At 46.2% G+C, this 18,616-nt stretch overlaps 1 protein-coding gene across 4 annotated transcripts in view; it reads left to right on the top strand.

The window, feature by feature from the left end:
• The window catches only part of FRMD5 (FERM domain containing 5), a 348,761-nt gene that overhangs the window by 312,501 nt on the left and 17,644 nt on the right, over positions 1-18,616 (top strand). For 3 of the 4 annotated variants that reach the window (XM_075007322.1, XM_075007325.1, XM_075007326.1), the window contains exons 8-13: positions 2,349-2,437; positions 7,053-7,116; positions 8,049-8,140; positions 14,664-14,738; positions 15,610-15,678; positions 18,161-18,267. In XM_075007322.1, the coding sequence (XP_074863423.1) occupies positions 2,349-2,437; positions 7,053-7,116; positions 8,049-8,140; positions 14,664-14,738; positions 15,610-15,678; positions 18,161-18,267 (496 nt within the window). The remainder of the gene's footprint in view (positions 1-2,348; positions 2,438-7,052; positions 7,117-8,048; positions 8,141-14,663; positions 14,739-15,609; positions 15,679-18,160; positions 18,268-18,616) is intronic. The other variant, XM_075007323.1, reaches the window with a different exon arrangement.

Raw genomic sequence — 18,616 nt, forward strand, 5'->3', positions numbered from 1 at the left:
CTGTATTGTCTCTCTAGCAAGTGCCTGACAATTCACAAATACTCCAAATGAGCTGTCATGTTTTAAGTAACCTGTCTAAAAACAGATGTGTCTCTCCTAATGCAACCATGACATCCTGGAGTGTCAATAAATCATTGGAGCTTGAACAAATGGAATGATAGGACCTCTACTTTGGGAACTTTTGAAAACAATCCTCTGCTGCAGCTGAGGTCAGAGAAATCCTCTGTTGTGTTGGAAGGAAACAGAGATCACAGTGTTAACATCTCAGCAGATTCCTAGTTACACCTCCCTTTCCAATATTAACATTGCCCCTTGCTATTTGTTGAGATAACAAGTTGTTAGCTACACATTGAATAAATTATATGCTATTTATTTAATTAGAGCTAAAGATTTCAAAGCCAATGTGTTTTTGGAGTACCTAAGCATGTGTCAGGGCCCCATACCTTTTCTGCTAGTGGCACATGGTGTCTGAGCGGTAAGGTGTCCTCTGTGGTTTGGAATTACGGTCTTCAGTGATGGGGTCTGCTTCCTCTTGTGTAGGGCGACCATATCTCCCTGCCCCAAGTACAGGAGAGGGAGATATGGGGGGAGGGGTGGCTCCTCCAAGCCCCAGGGAGCTGGGAAGGAGGTGGCAGCTGCCAGTGCTCCCCAGGAGCCCCAGGGAAGTGGTAGCTGCTGGTGCTCCCCAAGCCCTGGGGAAGTGGCAGCTGCCCACGCTTCCCCGAGGCTGGTGGGGGACGGCCCAATATGGGGCAATTTGTCCCTTTAAAACAAAAAGTCGGGATGCCTTTTTGGCATTCCCAATGTGGGACAGATGGTCTCCTTACCCTTGTAGCGCCTGCTCCCTAGGAGAGCTCTCCTTTTAAAGCCCACCAGGCTTCTTTGGTTCTTGAGGTTTTCAGGGCCTTGGTAAATCTCTGACTGAATCAGTCTTGGAGGCTGGCCAGAGGTGGAGACAGTCAGCAAATAGTTCTGGCTGTTTCCCTGAACAACTTCAGGGTTTGCTGTTCGGTAGCAGGAGCCCCTTCCTGCCAGTGTCCAGACAGAGCCCTATGGTGTGAAGCCACTGTATTCATAACAGTCACACTCATCCCAACAGCCAGGCCAACATACAGCACTCATAGGTTGCAGGGCAGCTCCACATTTGTTGCAGCACTGACACTAGGGTAGCACTAGCTTGAGGCAATGCAGTGTCTCACTCTAGTGTTATCCGTCGTTCACATAGATCATGTGAAATGCCAGTCCCTTAAACTCTTCCACAAACTCCTCTCCACCAGATTCCTCAGCTAACCCACCATCTCTAATCCCTGTTTCTTTCCCATACTTGCAGCTTAAACAACAAACACTGGGTTCTACCCCTGCCTGCAATCTACCCCTGCCAACATCAGCCTCTGACAACAGCTGTGTCAGCACTCATTATCATGAGTGAAAGTTCAGACTGTGCTCATTCTCAGAGGAGGGAACATTTTGCATCTTGAGCATTCCAGCAGTCCATTGTATGCACACACAAACAACTCATTGGAATAGATTCTACTGTCCATTATGGCTACATCATATTGTTATGAAGCAAGAAAAGTGTTCAAAGAATACTGAAGAAGTAAACAAGTGCCATGTTTTCATAATGTTCCAGAACACCAATTTTAAAACTGCCAGATTTTTATTAAACTTCCAAGCAAAACTGCACCTTGAGATGGCAGACAGCATACGAAATTTCAGTCAGATCAGGATATTTTTAAAGAAGTTAGGGGGTGGGATGAAAATTCAATTGGTTAAAAAAAAGCAAACATCAGTCTGACCTACAGAGGTCTTACAGCTCCCCGTTGTATTTTAAAAATAGGGCACATATTTTTCCACAAGTGCCAAGACAATTAGTGTTACTTTTATTAGGTGGTGGTATTAAATTAAACAGCTGATCATGCTCTCCATGACATTAATTATTGCTTTTAAAAGTGCCGATGCTGGTCAGCTGCTCTTTTTGTACATGCTGCTTAGATCTGCACAGCCAACACCTGAATGTTTTCAAGTTTATGACTGAAAGAGAATCGGTGAGAACTGTTTTCATTTGCTCGCACTACACAGTAAATCTGCAGTCCCACAGTTCAGGCAGTTGCATTGCATTTTCTGCTCACAAATTCTGCTGGACCAACTGTGGGTTTTTTTGTACTCCTGCAGATTCCCTTCTATTGGCAGGATGTTACGGTCTAAATAAAGCTATCAGAGACTGTTCTTTTGGCATAATCTGAGACAGAAGATTCATTACCACCACTTTATTCAGAACTGAGTATTGCTTCTGAAGTGTGAACTTTGCCAGCACTGCAACATTTTGATGAGATCTTCTCATGTTTCAGGATGTGTCAGGAAATGCAGCGTTTTTGGCCTTCACTCCCTTTGGTTTTGTTGTTCTGCAGGGAAATAAGAGAATTCACTTCATCAAATGGTGAGTTCACCCCTCTCTAGTGTGTACTTGTTTACAATGCTTTTGTCAAGTGCTGGTAACATGCTGTGTCATTTCTCTTGATTGCATCAACCAGAAATGTAGCCAAAGGATAAGGCTAACATATGGCATTAGCAGGGTTTCCTCAAAGGTAGCAGTGCCACATTATAAGTAATATAAGTGCTACTTGAGCAGTAGGGTTAGATTTTGAAAATAGCTCAGCATCGACCTAACTTCTCTTCCATTGACATCAGTGGGGAATCTCCTATTGAAGAAAATGGGAGCAGCCAGTATCAAGTGTATTTGAACATCCCCTTCACAGTGTCTTCTGTGAAGATGTTCAGATTCACTGCAGAGCAAAAAAACTGCTTGGTCCAACAAGTGGCACTGACAAGTGGTCTTGCTCTTGGGGTCATTACACATCCGAGTGCCAGAAGCTGAGGCTGGTCAACAGGCTGGATCCCTCAGTGATTGTTGTCTCTGTTCTTTCCCCCTGTAGCACCTGGTACTGGCCACTGTCAGGAGACAGGACACTGGTCTAGAAAAACCCTTGGTCTGACCCAGTGCGGCTGTTCTTGTGTTGTGCCCAAAATTTAGTTCAGAATCCCCTGCTGCAAGATAAGAGGGAGGCTAATTTGGGATGGTGAGAGGAGCAAAACACAACTACCAGTGCTGCTGTGAGGATAGTCCTTGACTCATAATGACTCTACCCCACAGTTAGCTGTTGCTAGCAATTCCAGAGGGTAAAAAATGATTTGGAAATTTATGTTCATTGAGCTGGATTCCAGTCTCGAGGATAATTTTGTCAATCAGAAAAATTCCTTTTAAATCTGGAGCCCCTCCCACTTTTACTCCAGTCTCACTGAGAGCTGACTGCCTCCAAGGCCCCCTTCTGTGTAGGGTTAATCTGCAAGTTTGGATGGGTCATGAGCGTTAGTTGCATGTTCACCCCAAACACTGTAATGAGCCACATGTCTCTGAGTGGATCAGGAGTTAGGAAGAGAATAAAAAGACCTCTTCTCCTGTCTCACATATGGAGGTTTTAAGGCTGTTTCATTCTGCAGCAGTCCTTTCTCAGCCACAGGGATCTGGCTGTGTGTCTCTTGAGTGAGGGAGGTCACATTTTGGGCCGAGACTGCTTGTCAGAGACCCTTAAGCTTGTCTCACCATTCCCTTCCTGCTTTCTCTCTCAAGCCCTTGATGTTTCTTCCCGTGAAAACATCTGTCTCATGCACTGCTGTACTTTCTGCTTTGGTGGCCTGATAGGCACTGTCCCGTTTGTTTAGTATTCTCTGGATCATCTCCAATCACAGGCACTAATGTGTGTGTCTTGACCCTGACGTCTTGTCTATTGGCCTATTCTGCCCATTCTGCCTATTCTGTAAGATGTGCAGCTTTGTAACAGTGTGTGGAAAGTGTTTATTTCAGGGGTCATTTACAGTCAGTTCCATAGGCAGGTACCTACTTTGCACCTTATCTGTGGTGTAAATGGGTCCATGTTACTGCACCCTCAATATGTGTAATGGCCAAAACTCCCGTCTGGGCAGAGTTCCTTTGTATCCCTGCAACCAACCCCCCATAAGAGCTCAGAGGAAATCCTGTCTTTCCTTTTGCAGCCTGGGAATCAGAGCTGATGCATTTCCCCTGTGCATTTGGCAAGCTGAGCAGGCTTTTAGAATGCACTTCAGAAGGAGCAGAGTAGCCTGCACTGGTCCAGATGATATGCTGCTATGCAAGGGCCTCTGGTGCATTCCATTGGAGAGAGAATCTAGTGATGAGGAAGAGCAGTTCTTCCCCTTTGCTCTGACATAGATTCCTCCTCTTTCCCACCTCCTGCCTGGGTGGCCAGCTTAGCGACTGCTGCTGGGAAGAAGGTCTATGCTTTGTGGGCAATTGAACTGGGACTTAAGAATCAGATTTTTAAAGGTATTTAGTAACCGAAGGCTGCAGATAGGCACCTAGTGGGATGTTCTAGCTCTGAGAGATACAGGTCATCTGACCTGGGTGAATTTCACACCATATGCATTCAGGATGCTGCCAAATAGAACCCCGTCGGGGCAAAGATCTCTCCTCACATCTACAAGCCCCAGTGTGCATTAGCCCAGTTGCACTAGTCTCCTCTGCCTGATTCTGACTACTCACGCGATGCACTAAGTGCAAGTTGTTCCCCGGATGACCAGTCAGCTCTTCAGTGCAATGGTGAGTTGGCCATATTCACGCAGCACATTGCACATGGGAAGTGCTTGGGATCATTCTTACTGCCCTCTTGTTTGGTGTGTTTATAAAATTGGACTGCGTTTCTTACTAGTAAACCGCAGTGGGTACAAGTTCACATGGTTTAAAAGTAACAATACATCGAATGGGGGCCCCATTGTACCATGTTTCCTTTGTGTGGCATAAGCTAAATTCTGCCATAAATGATTGTGCACACCACTCGCAGCGTTTGGGTAGCATGTATTTCAGACTCTCCCTCCCTATTCTCTGTCTTGTGCAAAGATCATGGTAACTGGCTGTCAGCTGCTTCAGTTGACAGGTGGGGGTGGGGGGATAGCAGACTCGGTTTATATATTTCTGAGCCTGGTATGAGTCTAGGATTATGAGATTATCCAAAGCCCTGGACAGTTAGTAATATTTAAATGATGGGGCTTGACTGAGTGGGACTCATGCTCACTGCGTGCAGCCTGGGATCTGGGCACATCTCTTGCTGGCATGTTTTGCTTGCCCCTTATCACCCCAAAAAAAGAATTTGTATAACTCATCCCTTTCATCCCCCCACAAAAGGAGAAATAGTCAAGTATTTCCACTGCCTAGAATAACTGCGTAATTTAGTATATGATACATGGTGCATATGAGGTCAGGACATGTGAATATAAGTGAAATTGCCAATTAACTGTTAGGTGTCAATTCCTTTTAAATTGGCTCTCCTTTTAAGGTGCAGAGTTTGTGCTGTTCCACTTTGGTCTGACAGCTGAAACCATGTTGGAAGAACTACTTCAAAGCATTTGAGCTAGTTAGGCTTAAAGACATTTGGCTAGTGGGCACATATGGGGCTAAACTCTGACTAGACAGAGGCTAAAATGCTGTGCTTCTTTATTTAAATAACACACTGACTCTGCATACCCTGGCCAGTTGAGCTACATTTAGAAGGAATTAGCTTGAGCTTGGTTAACATTGTGTGGGTTAAACTGGTTAATCACATGTAGTTTCCAACCAACCAGAGAGAACGAGGGCACTAAAGGCCCCCACAGCCTCTGTTCGTTAGTGAAAACACTCCGTCTTTTCATTATGAGAACCTTTCTTGGAACCTGGCATCATCCTCTGCAATTAAGCTCTGTCTGCAGAGCTCTTCAGTGTTGATGAGGGCAGCGAGGTGACTGGCTGCTCTCAGAAATGGGGCTTCTTGCCAACTTTAACCCTATAGATACTGCAGCGATCTGTAGGGCCTATTCTTCATCTCTTGCACACTGAACATTCCCATTGATTTCAGTGGGCATTGTGGATGCAGGATTGGGCTCATGCAGTGTGCACATAGAAATTTCAGCAATTGATGAGTCCCACAAATTGCATACATGTTTTCTGGATTTGTAAAGCCCTATATTAGGTCAAGTTGAGTCCTGCTCCTAAGCATTAATTGGCAAGCAGTCCAGAAAATACAGTAAACACAAGTGCAAATGCAACATAGGAGCAAACCCCACCGGCTTCCCAAAGTATGTGTTAAACCAAGTCAGGCTCTTTGCAGGTTTCTGCTCCAGAAAACGAGAAAGTCCTCTTAAATGCTGCCAGTAAGTTAACTCTCAGCTCTGTGCCCTCTAGAGCTATGACGTTGTCCTTTGAAAGAGTGACTGAAACCAAACACAGTGTTCTAGCTAAGATCTAACCCATGCAATGTACGGTTACAGTATCACTTCTCTTGCTTTGTATTCTATCCCACTGTTGGTGCATCCCAGTATCCTGTTTGCCTTTTTTACTGCAGCCACACACTGGGCTGATGGCTTCAAGGATTTTTCTACAATAACCCCTAAACCCCTTTCCTGGTCAGTACGCTGCATGACTGTTCCATGTAATATGTACTCTCGATATTTGGTTTGTTGGCCCAGACTTATTATTTTTCACATTTGTCTACATTAAACTGCATTGTCCATGTATTGGCACAGTCACCTGAAAGACTCTCCCAAACCCTCTGAATCTGGTTGCATTGTTCCTCATTCTTCGCTGTATCTCAAATTTTGGCCTCATCAGCTCAGTGTGGTATCTTGCATTTGATATTTTCATCCAGATAATGCACATATATAAGCAAAGTTCTCAAACGACTCCTGGACATCCCCCTGCCAATCACTTTCCATCCTGAGATGTTCCCCTTTCCAGCCACAGTCTTTGAGCCAGGAGTCCTCTTATCGCCATGTTACACTTTGGACAAAGTGAAAAATGTGGCTTTGAGACTGTTCCAACTACTGTTCTGAAAATAGTCTATTGATTAACTTTGCCTTGCACACAAACAATTTGGCTTCATTTGTGCATATTACCGGATCCAATTCCACTGTGTGTGGGTTCTGCGTTAATGACAGTAATATGGGGGATGAGCAACATGCTTGTTACATGTGTAATTTTGTAATTTTAGGAACGAGGTAACCAAAATGAAATTTGAAGGAAAGACATTCTATTTATATGTAAGTCAGAAAGAGGTGAGTGGATTTATTCATCATTTCAGGGTAAAGTAGGTACAGTCTTTACTTCTGCTTCAAAATATTACACATGTGCTATTGCGTCAGATAGAAGAAATATACACGGTTCCCTATCAGATGTTTGTTCCTGAACTCCAGTTGTGGAATCAGACAAGTGTTGGCTCCAAGGAGGCCTCAATAGGTCATCTGGTCTAGTCCCCTGCACACAAGGCAGGACTAAGTAACAACTAATTTCATTTTTTTCAGCCTCTTCTGTACTCATGCAGTTAGGGTCTGGTCTGTGCTGACTCCAAAGGGAATAGGCTGCAGGCCTTACATACAAAACAGAAATGAAGAGTAGGGCATGTATTTAAAAATATTCCCCAACACATTTGTGTCAACAAAATGGCCTGTCGGATCAATTGTTGACTTTCAAGCGTGGGTGTTCTGGGTTCCAAAGCAATGAAGTCAAGTGCCAGTATTTTATTGGCAGGGCATCTAGGCAAGGGCAGAACCCATTCAGATGGCTCTTAGAGTGGTGTTCCTGTTCAATGTCTGTGGCATCTGCTTCGGACTGGGCTTCCTACTGGAGCTGGCGGGTTTATGTCTCAGATCCACATCTTATCCCCGCCCAGCCCAGTTGGACCTGTTTATGTAAACGAGTTAGGTGCAGGACAGCACATGAGAAACAGCTAGCTGATCCCTGTGAATGTTTAAAATGTAGTTTTGTGGGATTCACAGGCGTGTGGATGATCCAAGCCTCAGTTAATTGAAATAGCAGACAGGTTTCCAGTTGAGTCAGTCAGTCAGATATATTCTTCCATGTTTTGTAGGTGATACTTCAAGGTTTGCTGTGTAATAAATTAGCTGTTTTAGTTTCATCTGCCCTGCAGTTTGTAAATATGCCATCTGCTAACCACACTCAACTGTTTCCATGTGGAATTTTTTTGTAGGAAAAGAAGATTGTTCTTACTTATTTTGCTCCAACACCAGAAGCATGCAAGCACCTCTGGAAATGTGGGATAGAAAACCAAGCTTTTTACAAGTAAGTGCAAAGATTACTAGGAGGATTTTTAAAAAAAATTCATACTATACATTTTCTGCCAGCAGGTACAACCTCCCCACCCTGCCCCCCAACACACACAGTAGCAGACCATGTACGCACATGTGATTATAGCTTCAAGGCAGCACAGAATCAGATCCAGATTGAATACAGCTCCTTCCATGCCTCCACCCAGATCACTCACCTCCGTCTGCTCAGGCCTGGAGGAAAGGGCTCCTGTTCTGCTGGATCTTCGAAGATCTCAGGGGCTTTCCCATAGCTTTCACTATTTTAATGTGGATAGGTGGTTGGCCTGATGTGGAGCAATAGGTCCATGTTATTCAAAATATTTGGAAAAGCACATGCTGTGTATGGGGTTCATTCATTTCCACCCAGGGGACACACTAGCAGCTTATGATGTCCCAGGCCAAAATCCCCCATATTCTTGGACAAGTTTAGACCTGGTGGCAGACAGACGAGAGGAGGGCAACAGGTGAATGCAAATGCCTATTGCTTATTGCTGCTGTGGAAATAAACTAAACAAAACAAGAAGTGTGGCCCTAGGTAAATGGAGGTGGGCAACCTGGGTTGCCTCATGTGTCACAGGGCACAAGAGCATCTAAATGAAAAATGGCAATTAGTAGGTGTGCCATCTGCCGAAGTTGCCTTGGCACCAGGCTAGGAGCTTCCCTGCTGCCTCCCTGGTTCTAGAGCACAGCCAAGTGGTGAGCATTTAGAACTTCTGCTGCTAATTGCTTAGCAATGAAAGTGTAATCAGGAAATTAAAACTTCAGTTGTTTGGGGATTCAAACTTTAATGACAAACAGCTGACAGAGACCAAGTCTGGTCTGGCTGTGCCCCCTCCCCACCACTCCTGCATCATTGTGACAGAAGAGTGACAGCCTCAAACCTGAGCAGTACTGTGACCCCCTGCAAGGGATCACGCTGCAACCCTCCTGCTCCTCTGGGGCAGGACCCAACTTCCCAACCTCCCAGGCAACCCTTGGACACGTTCTGGCAACCCAGTTTGGGGTCATGACCCACGGGCTGATAGAGCCTGCCTTCGAATGCTCAGCTACGGCAGTGCCATACGAAGTGTCACAAACCCAGAGGTCAGCTAAGTCCTTGCTTACAGCAAAGCGGGCCCCTCACATCTGGAGATGGGCTGGAGCTCCAGTGACCCCAGCCACTGATTATAGTGGTGAACTGGCCCCAGCGCAAAGTGAAACCACTTCCCTTGGGGGTAAACACTGCTCCACCAGCTGGAGCCCTGTAACCACCCTGTACTAGCCAAGAAATCACCAGTAGCAGTGGGGTCCTCATTTCCTGCCTGATGGCTGCTTTAAGCCCAGCACCAGGAAGGGTCTTGGAGAGACAGCGCTGGGCCCATGGCATTGCTCTTTTGTGTGTTTATTTTACATGACTGAGAGTTCGAGGCATCTAATGCAAATGCAGCTTAGATGGAAGAAGTGAAATAAGCATGTTCCTGACCATGGCAGACACTTCAAGCCCTCCCATTTCTGGAAGAAAGGAAAGGTTGTCTGGGGGACATGGCATTTGCCTGGGACATCAAGTTCTTATCTCTGCCACAGACTTCCAGTCTCACCATGGGAAAGTTGCTTAATCTGTGTCTAAGTTCTCCTCTGTACAATAGGGAGCAACAGGGTCTTGTGAGGATAAAAGCTATCGTTATGGCAATGAGCCATACCAGTCCCCAGCCTCATAGAAGAGCCTTGGGGCAGGTGGGAAGGGGTATTAATGCTCATTGTCGGTAAAAAACTGCCATCTCAGGTCCCTCACTGTGAATAATATTGGCCCAACTTCACCCTTAAGTGTGTGCAGGCAGCTTCCACTGTTGGGACAAGCCCCAGGCAAAGGGGCAGCCTGAGGCCAGTGCACTTCTTAATTTCTACCCAGTAACCGGATAGTGAATTTGTACAAGGCAAAGTTTGTGGAGTGAGCATCTCAGAGCAGACTGCAAAGCAGAGCAACAGTCCATCTCACATTGCTCGTTTATACAAGATGATCTCAGGACTCACGTATTTGGAGTCAGTTGCGTCCCAAAGTCTCAAAGCATTTCCTGAAATTGTTTTGGAGAAGAATGGACAGATGTTGGAAGAACCCAGGATCTTACTGTGTTAGCTTGCTTGGGTGGATTCAGAAATTTATCAGTATATAAATCTTTCAGAAATCCTGGAAGTATTACATACCCATTACATAAATGTATGGTGCTTGGTCACCAACTTCAGAACACCCCAGATGGACATTCCTTGTCACAAAAAGAGAGATGGAGAACACGCATTGGGGAAAATGGGGAGGCTTTTAGGGTAGAAATTGTTGCACCTTTACAAAACTGGACTCTTTGGGATGCTTGTTTGGGAAACCAGGTCAGTTTTCTGTTCCTTTCTTCTTTTGCTTAATTAGTTTGATCTTGAAAGAGTCAGGGTATGAAAGAACTCAGTTATCTATAAATCAGTGAAACATTGGGTAGAACATTTTGGTTTCGCCACACTGCTTTCTGTTTCACTTGAAACTAGACTGCTCTGTACTTTGTAATGAGTTTTACTTTAATCAGTGAAATGTAAGATAAAGCACAGTGTATTCTCTTTGGGAATACTGCAATCACCAGCTGCAATCATCACCTTTCATTTCTCATTATATTAACATGAAATGAAATTGATATATTGCTTTACAAATTTTTGTTATGACTTACAATGCTGGTGGATTACATGCCCATTAAAGTGGACCATGATCTCGTTTGCACTGCAGTTTGTATTTACTGCTCCATGGGGTAGTGAGTGGATTCTCCTGGGATGACTGAGGAGCAAGTGGTGTCATCCCTCAGGGGTTTTGATGTATTTCTGACCAAAGTCACATCCAGAAAGGTGCCAGTCTACCTCCAGGTAGTTCATGATTAGTCCCCTCCCAACCAGAAGTTCTCGTAAGTATTTGAGTGTCCAGGATTGCGTCAGCCCATGCAGAGACCAAGCACAGAATCTTGGGAATCCTCTCAAGGATGCAATGTTCATGGCTTGGCCTGATGCAGTGTGGTGCTTGTGCTCATTGAGAATGTAAAGCAGCTTTGCCATTTGTAGAACTGCACAGACTGGCAGGAAGCTAGCAGTGGACAGGCCAGGGTTACTCGCAATCCGCAGGCAGGGTAACTCAAACCTCCACCAGTATTTATCTACTTATAACTTCTTGCCTTAAATATTCCTACATCACGATCTTAAAACCACCCTCCTTGTAGCTCATTGCCCTGGAGACGCTGTCTGGGCCCAGGTTTTCTTTCAATGGGCTATACCACATTAGAAGAGCAGCTCATTGAAACAGGCCTTTTCAGGTACTTAGGTAATGCTCAGGAAATACATCTGTCTTGGTTCTTAGCAGGTAGCCAAAGGAGGGACAGTACTGATGACTTGAGGCTCAGGAATAGATATACCTTAATTCAAGCTCTTAGTAGTCCTTTCCACTCTGTACTACCATCCTCTGTAACCTACTTATGTTTTTCTGCATTCTGTTATGTATCACCGAGGGACGACTTCAAATTCTGTCTCTACCATTCTCAGGCAGTGTCAGGCTGCTGCTGCCACTGCTGCTGCAAATTACAGTGGCTAAGATCCACTGGAACAAGCTGAGAAGGGCAGAATGAAAGGAACGCAGCTGTCAGGAAATATTGGCTCTTTGCCTCCACCCTGGTGTTGTGTGAGGGTAAATCACAAATGACTGGAGTGGTCGGTGGTATGTGTCGCATAGTGGGTGCTAGATATGGGCCACCGAGGCTCCCTGCAGAGGCAGCTCTAGTTTCTCTTTTCTTTTAAGGGAATATAGACAAGAGGCATCATCTGCCTTCAGTTAGGGGCCTGTTGCTGCATACCCCTTTGCCACGCAGGCTGCTTACTGTTGCGAGTACTCCCATTAACATCCATTGTACTAGTGCTAAGTGCTTTGAGGAACTATGCAGAGCAGCTGCAGTACCCTGGGTGTTTGCAGGAAGTGGGCTAGCTTCTGGGCATGGGAGCAGCCAACAGAGTAGTTCTAATTAGTGATGACATTCTTGAAAGCCACAGCCATTGGGAGAGCTTCCGTTCTCATGAGATTCCTGCCACCTTGGGCTGGCCACATGCTAGCTCCAGCCGGAAGATCAGCTGCCTCTTGCCTTTGGATCTGAACACAACCAAACCTGTAGAGATAGGATGGATCCCAGGAATTCAAATCCCCTCCATGTGGGGAGAAGAGAAGGTGGTTCCTTATCGTAACTGGAGCTGGTTCAAAAATGGATTTCCAACATTCTGTAGACGTTGTTTGGATGAAAAGGAAAACGAACTAAAACGAATGTCCATGATTTTTTTTCACGTGGTTTTGATTCTTTTGTCAAAACATGATGTTTTGGGGTTGAAGGACAGAGAAAATGCTCCATTTTTGATGGCCAAAACCTGAGCAATGTAATGGTGCATTTCTGTCGGGGAAAAGTGGTTCAGTCAGCTTTGGCTCTGAGGAAAATGAACCACCTGTTTGTTCCCCAAAGGGAGGGGCGGGGAAGGCAGAAGGGGCAGGCCTGCTCTGGCATGCTGTGTGTCTGGGAACCCACAAGGACTGTATTCTCCTCCTGGCTCCTGTAAGAGAGATGAGGCTGGGCTCAGGAGAAGGCATTCATTGTGCTGCATTAGTTCATTGTCACCGTACAGTGCTGTGCTTCCAGTGTGCTCAGTCAGGGGAACATTTTGAGAACATGTAAATAGTGTGGCCTGAAAATGTGCACACTGGCTTTGTGCTGAACCACTGGCCGCTGCTGGAGTGATCACTGGCATAGCGAAACACCATTGATAGCAGGGCTGTCCTGCGAGCAGGCTAGGCACCAGTCTGGGAGTAGCTGCAGATGCTCCCTGACATCCTGGGAGCTGCAGGGTCTCAGCATGTGCTCAGCATCTCCCAGAAGTAGCCGCTTCCTGGCCTGGGATGGTTCAATTTTAACAGAGGTCATGGATAATGTATGTAGTTAAATCATTTCAAATTGCAGCCGTTGAATGAATGATTCCCATAAGCCACCTTACACAAACAAGTGGGGAGTAAGACAAGAGAGCAGTGACCATTCAGCTCATTACACATTTGCACACAAAAGCCACAGAAGCATCAATAACAAAGTCAGCTCCCCAGGAGGGAGGTTGGCTAATGCAAGTTGCACAATGTAAGGTTATTTGCCATACAGGCCACTCTGCAGACTAGCCATGTTCTCCCTGGCAACACTTCCTGTGTGTTCGTAGGTCATCCAGGAGGGGATGTCAGTTTCTCCTCTATTCATATCGCCTATTTTCAGGGACTGTCCTGAAGTCAGGACTCTTGTGTTGGTTTTACAGATTTTCACTCACAAGCAGTTCTGCTATGGGGTGAAAACCTGCAAAAGATCACAAGTTTTTTTCAAAATATGCATTCACCTTCATGGCCCAGGAAAGCAAAGCCCACCAGTTTTGTGGCTTTACTTCTCTGCGGCAGCTCTGGATGGTCTCTGCTCTCAAGGACAGTGGAATGAAGAGCCAGTATGTTTTCCATTCCTGTTCCTACTGAGCCCCTCTGCTGAGAGGAGCAAACAGTGCCAGCTCCTTCCTGACTGAGCCAGAGCTGGCAGGCCCACGCAGTTCTGCTGAATGGATTGGGAGATGGCTGCATGACCACTGCCATCAGTGGGGGTCAGTGGCTACACTTCAGATGAGATAGGCCTGGACGGTGCTCCAAGCCCTGTTTGAATGTCTCTACCATTGCCACTATGGGAGGAGAACGTAGGGCCTCCCCATGGGCCTCTGCCTCAAGCCTGGTCCTGGATCAGTGTGCACACCATGAGGCACAGCAGCACACCCCATGGAGGGTGCCACTCCTTGTGGGGATCCCCAGCACACTTACAGGGGCTGGGGGCTGGGAAGCCAAGTGCATCCAAAGTAAGTCTAGTGATGGAGAAGAAAATAGAGAGCTGGATGCTCTGCTGTGCCATGCAGAGCTGGCAGGCGAGGGCTGCAGGGAGCAGGCCCTGGTGTAAATTAGAGCAGCCAAGAGCCTGCTCTGGTTTGTGCCACAGGAGGATAGGTGTAGCACAGCTTCACTGCACCTTTCCCTTCCTGCTGCAGAGTGTGTGATTCCCTGGGGCCTGTGGGTGCTCAGAACCGCTCCCTGTCCAAGGGCAGGTAGCGTTGTCCAGACTGTAAGATCTTCCCTGAGTGCTTGTGTTGAATTGTTTTAGAGTTTTTTGGGATTCATCCCCTGTCTACTGCCACCTGAGTTTGGAAGCTGAGGATGAGTTGTAGGGACCATGGAAGGGAAAGCGCTCCCTGCACTGGTTCACAGTTTAAGAGAATCAGTGCCATAGTTGTTACTAATCGCTAGCAGAATGCATTACAAATGAGCCAGCCCAGAGGCCAGGGTGCTTCCTTGTAAAAAACAACAAGCTGTGTCTCATGCATAGTCATTGCCCTGCCACAGTAGTGGACAACCTGTCCTCTGTGGAGGGGTCTCCATGTTCTTGGTGTTGTTTCAGGTTGGAGAAGTCAAGCCAGGTCCGCACAGTATCCAGCAGCAACTTATTCTTTAAAGGAAGCCGGTTCCGATACAGGTAAATAGTGACAGTAAGTAGCAGTTACTGGATATACCTTTAGGTATGCCGCTGGGTGGTGGATGTAGCAGCTTGTTGACTGCATTAAATACAAGACTCTTCTGAATACAAGACTTCACTGAAAAGACACTCCTTTGTCTAAGGAGATTTTTGTGGCAAAACATTTCTAAGTAGCCAAGTACCTAGCCATCCTTTTAAATGTCCTTGGATTGTTTCTATTTTGATATATGTTATTCCTAATTTTATGCCTTCAACCTCTCACACCTCAATGGACCCAAAAAAAACCAGAGAGAGACAAACTGCAGCTCGTTTTTAAAAACACAACAGTGAGTCCTCCCATTCCAGTTGCTACTAACAGAGATGTTCCTTTCAGCATCTGAAGCAGAGGTGTAGCTGTTGAATTTCAGTGGGCTGCAATGAGCAATTGAAATGTGGGAGGCAGCCAAGAGTTAGAGGTGTGTAAACAAGCTCCAAAGAGTGTGGAGACACTGAGCCAAATTCCGTTCTCACGCACACGTGTGTAAGTCTGGAGTGGCTCGTGCTGCTTGAGGATCAGAATCCTACACATCACAGGAGAATTAAATCCCACTGATGTGGACCATGCCTCTGCAGGAGCTGGGACTGGCTAGCAGAACAGGTTATGATTGACGTCCTTGAACACCAAACCTGTGTGTTTTTAGCACATCTGTTTCCTCTCTGTTTGGAGGCTGCTTGCCCACTGTGCATGGTTCTGTGTGAGCCTGGAGTAGGTCTGGCGTTCTGTTGAAGGGCAGGAGGTAAAGGGGTGACTGTTTATCAGCACAGTAGAAAAATCTCAGAAATAGCCAGGATGCTTTTTCAGTGCTTATTTCTGTTCTTGAACCACTTGCAGTGGCCGAGTTGCAAAAGAAGTGATGGAATCCAGTGCCAAGATCAAGAGGGAGCCCCCCGAAATTCACAGGTAAGTACCATCGCAATTTCCTAGCATAGTCATGGACATGAGACACATTAATCTGCAGCATCTCGCCTCAGTCTCATATAGTTACCAGAGCAGAGCAAGTGCACTTCCAAGCTGCTTCCTGCGCCAGTAAGAGGCATGTCACTTGGGTGCCATGCTGAGCAGAAGTTGGTAGTAAATGGGTGTTGTCAGCTGGAAAGGATGTGGGTTCACATCTCTTTTGTTTTATGCCAGTGCTGAGGGCTCCTTGCATCCTGGTACTCGGGCAGCACTAAAAATGGGATTGACTGAGTGTTGTGTTTCAGATCCCAGTGGCTTGTAAATATCTAGTAAATGAGCTTTACTGGTGTGAAATCAGCATAAGTTTTGACATTAGGGACATAAGAAGGCCAGCCTTACTGGGTCAGACCAATGGTCCATCAATGGGGCACTGTAGAAAACAGGTGAGTTTTAGAGAGAGCCAGCTTTTGGCAGTCAGAGGCTTAATTGTCCATTGTGTAGAAAAAGTATTTTCCCATGATTATGTTAAACCTGTTGCCTCTTAATTTCATTGAATGGCACCTAGCTTGTGTTTTGTGAGAAAAGGGCAAATAACACAGCTCTATTCACTTTTAGCACACAATTCATAATTTTGTAGACCTCTGTTAAAATCTCTTCCTCCCACCCCCTTAGATGTCCTCTTATTAAGCTGAAAAATCCTAGCTTTTTAGTCTCTTTCAATGTGGAAGCTGCTCCATACCCTTGCTCATCTTCGTTGCCTTTCTCTGAAGCTTTTCCAGTTCCACTTTGACCTTTTTATGGCTGGACACTGTATTCACAGTGAGTTTATATGGCAGTTGTTATAATTTGTCTTATTTTTTATGCCTTTTCTAATAGTTCCTAACATTGTTAACCTTTTGAACACTGCTGTGCCTTAAGCAAAAGTTTTCAGAGAACAGTCTTTGATGATGACCAAGATCTCTCACTCGAGTGAGAAAAGCTAATTTAGACACTGTCTTTATATATGTGTAGTTGGGAAGATCTTTTTCCACTGTACGATACCATGCATTTACCATTGTTGAATTTTATCCGCTATTTCATTGGCTGGTCATCCATTTTTGTGAGATCCCTTTGTAATTCTTCACTGTCAGTTTTGGTCATCACTATGCTGACGAATTCGGTATTGTCTGCAATTTTGCCAGCTCACCATTTAGCCCTTTTCCATGTTGATTATGAATATATTGGACAGCACTGGTTCCACTACACATGCTTCAGATAATCTGCTGTTTACATCCCTCCACTGCGAGAACTTACCATTTATTCCTGCTTTTGGTTCCCTTTTAGCCGGTCACTGTTCCTTGAGGACCTTCCCTCTTATTCCATGACTGGTTAGTGCCCTTCAAACCAGAACTTTTAAAACACAAGTGCATTATATTGACTGGAATCACCCTTGGAGTTGCCAGTTGTCAGCCAGCCCATGTGTAGTGTGTCTACTAGGCACAAGGCTTCCCCAGCATCTGCCTTTGCTGTCCCTAAAAGACCAAAATCCTGACAGTCTTACTCAGCTTTACTCATTTACAACTGCACTGGGAGCTTAGCCTGAGGAAGGGCTGCAGATTTTAGCTCAAAGCCATCATGGGAAAGGAATTCATTGATCTCATGTCTGTCTGGCCATCCAGCTGTTGCTAGAAGTATCTGCTGATACTTTCTGAGGGGTAGCTGTGTTAGTCAGGAGCTTCACAAATAACAAGCAATCCTGGAGCACCTTAAAGACTAACACACGAGATTTTGTGGGTCAGACCCACTTTGTTAGTTATTCTTTGCCTACCAGACATCACTGTGACTAAGATGAGGGCACAGGACTGCCTGCCTTAGTGAGGTGGCTATGTCTGGGGGAGAACTGTTCTGCCTGTAATCTCCAGAGGACCTGGTGCTGTGTTACCAACAGCTCAGAGTGGAGTTTTTGCTCCCAGTCATTCACTGGGTGGAACAAGCAGCAGTTCTCAGCTGTCTGCTGACCCCAGGCCTGGTCCCCTTTGTCTCAATGTTAGCAGAACACTGTGCACTTGGTTTGCTTGTCCCGCAGGGTAAGACGGGAAGGTGCCAATTTGCACCTTTCCAGAAAAGAAACTCATTCTCAGTTCAGGGACTTTGTAAGGAGGTGGTTTTCTGTCTGGGGAGGCTGTGTGTGAAGGGGGAGAGGGAGGGACACCAGTTTGCTTGACAGAGGGTAATTACTTGCTTGAAACACCACTCTCAGCTCCCAGCCTCCAAGTCCTGCAGAGCTTAGGAAGGACACCAAAAGCATCTGTGACTGCACACGTCCTGTGTGTGGGCTCTCCAGGCCTGGGCTGGCAGCTCTGAACCAGACTCCTCTGTGGCCTGCAAAGGAGAGTGCAGCTGCACATTTTTATCAAGTGGAACGTGATGAACTCTTCCAGCTGTTGCTTGGTTTCCTTTTTCTAGGCTCTAGGTTTCAGTACTCGTCTCTTTCCTTTGTCTTTAGAGCAGGACTGGTGCCTAGCCGCAGCTGTCCTTCCATCACTCACGGGCCGAGACTGAGCAGCGTCCCCAGGACTCGAAGGAGAGCCGTTCACATCTCCATCATGGAAGGTGAGAGGGGGCAGAAGAGCGCTGGCTAGGCTTGGTGTGCATTCACGGTGTGCCCTTCATGTTCTCCTCCCTCTCCCAGTGCAGCCATTGCTGCTGAATGTTCCCTGGCCACTCCTGGATGGAGTAATTGGCAGCTGGGTCAGAGTTCCTGGCTGAGAGCTGAGACATTTGGCTGCACACCTGTGTGTGCCTCACCTGCATTAAGAAACCAGCAAGGAGGCCAGCAATATCTCTGCCTTACCAGCTGGCTCTGTGGCTGCTGATTCCGTCTCTCCTCCCCTCTGCTCCAGCCACCATCCAAGGGAAGATGTCGGTCAGTCAGCAACATGGGGCTGTAGCAGCTCATCCG

This window comes from Carettochelys insculpta, chromosome 12, assembly GCF_033958435.1.
Source record: "Carettochelys insculpta isolate YL-2023 chromosome 12, ASM3395843v1, whole genome shotgun sequence".
Taxonomy (NCBI): domain Eukaryota; kingdom Metazoa; phylum Chordata; order Testudines; family Carettochelyidae; genus Carettochelys; species Carettochelys insculpta.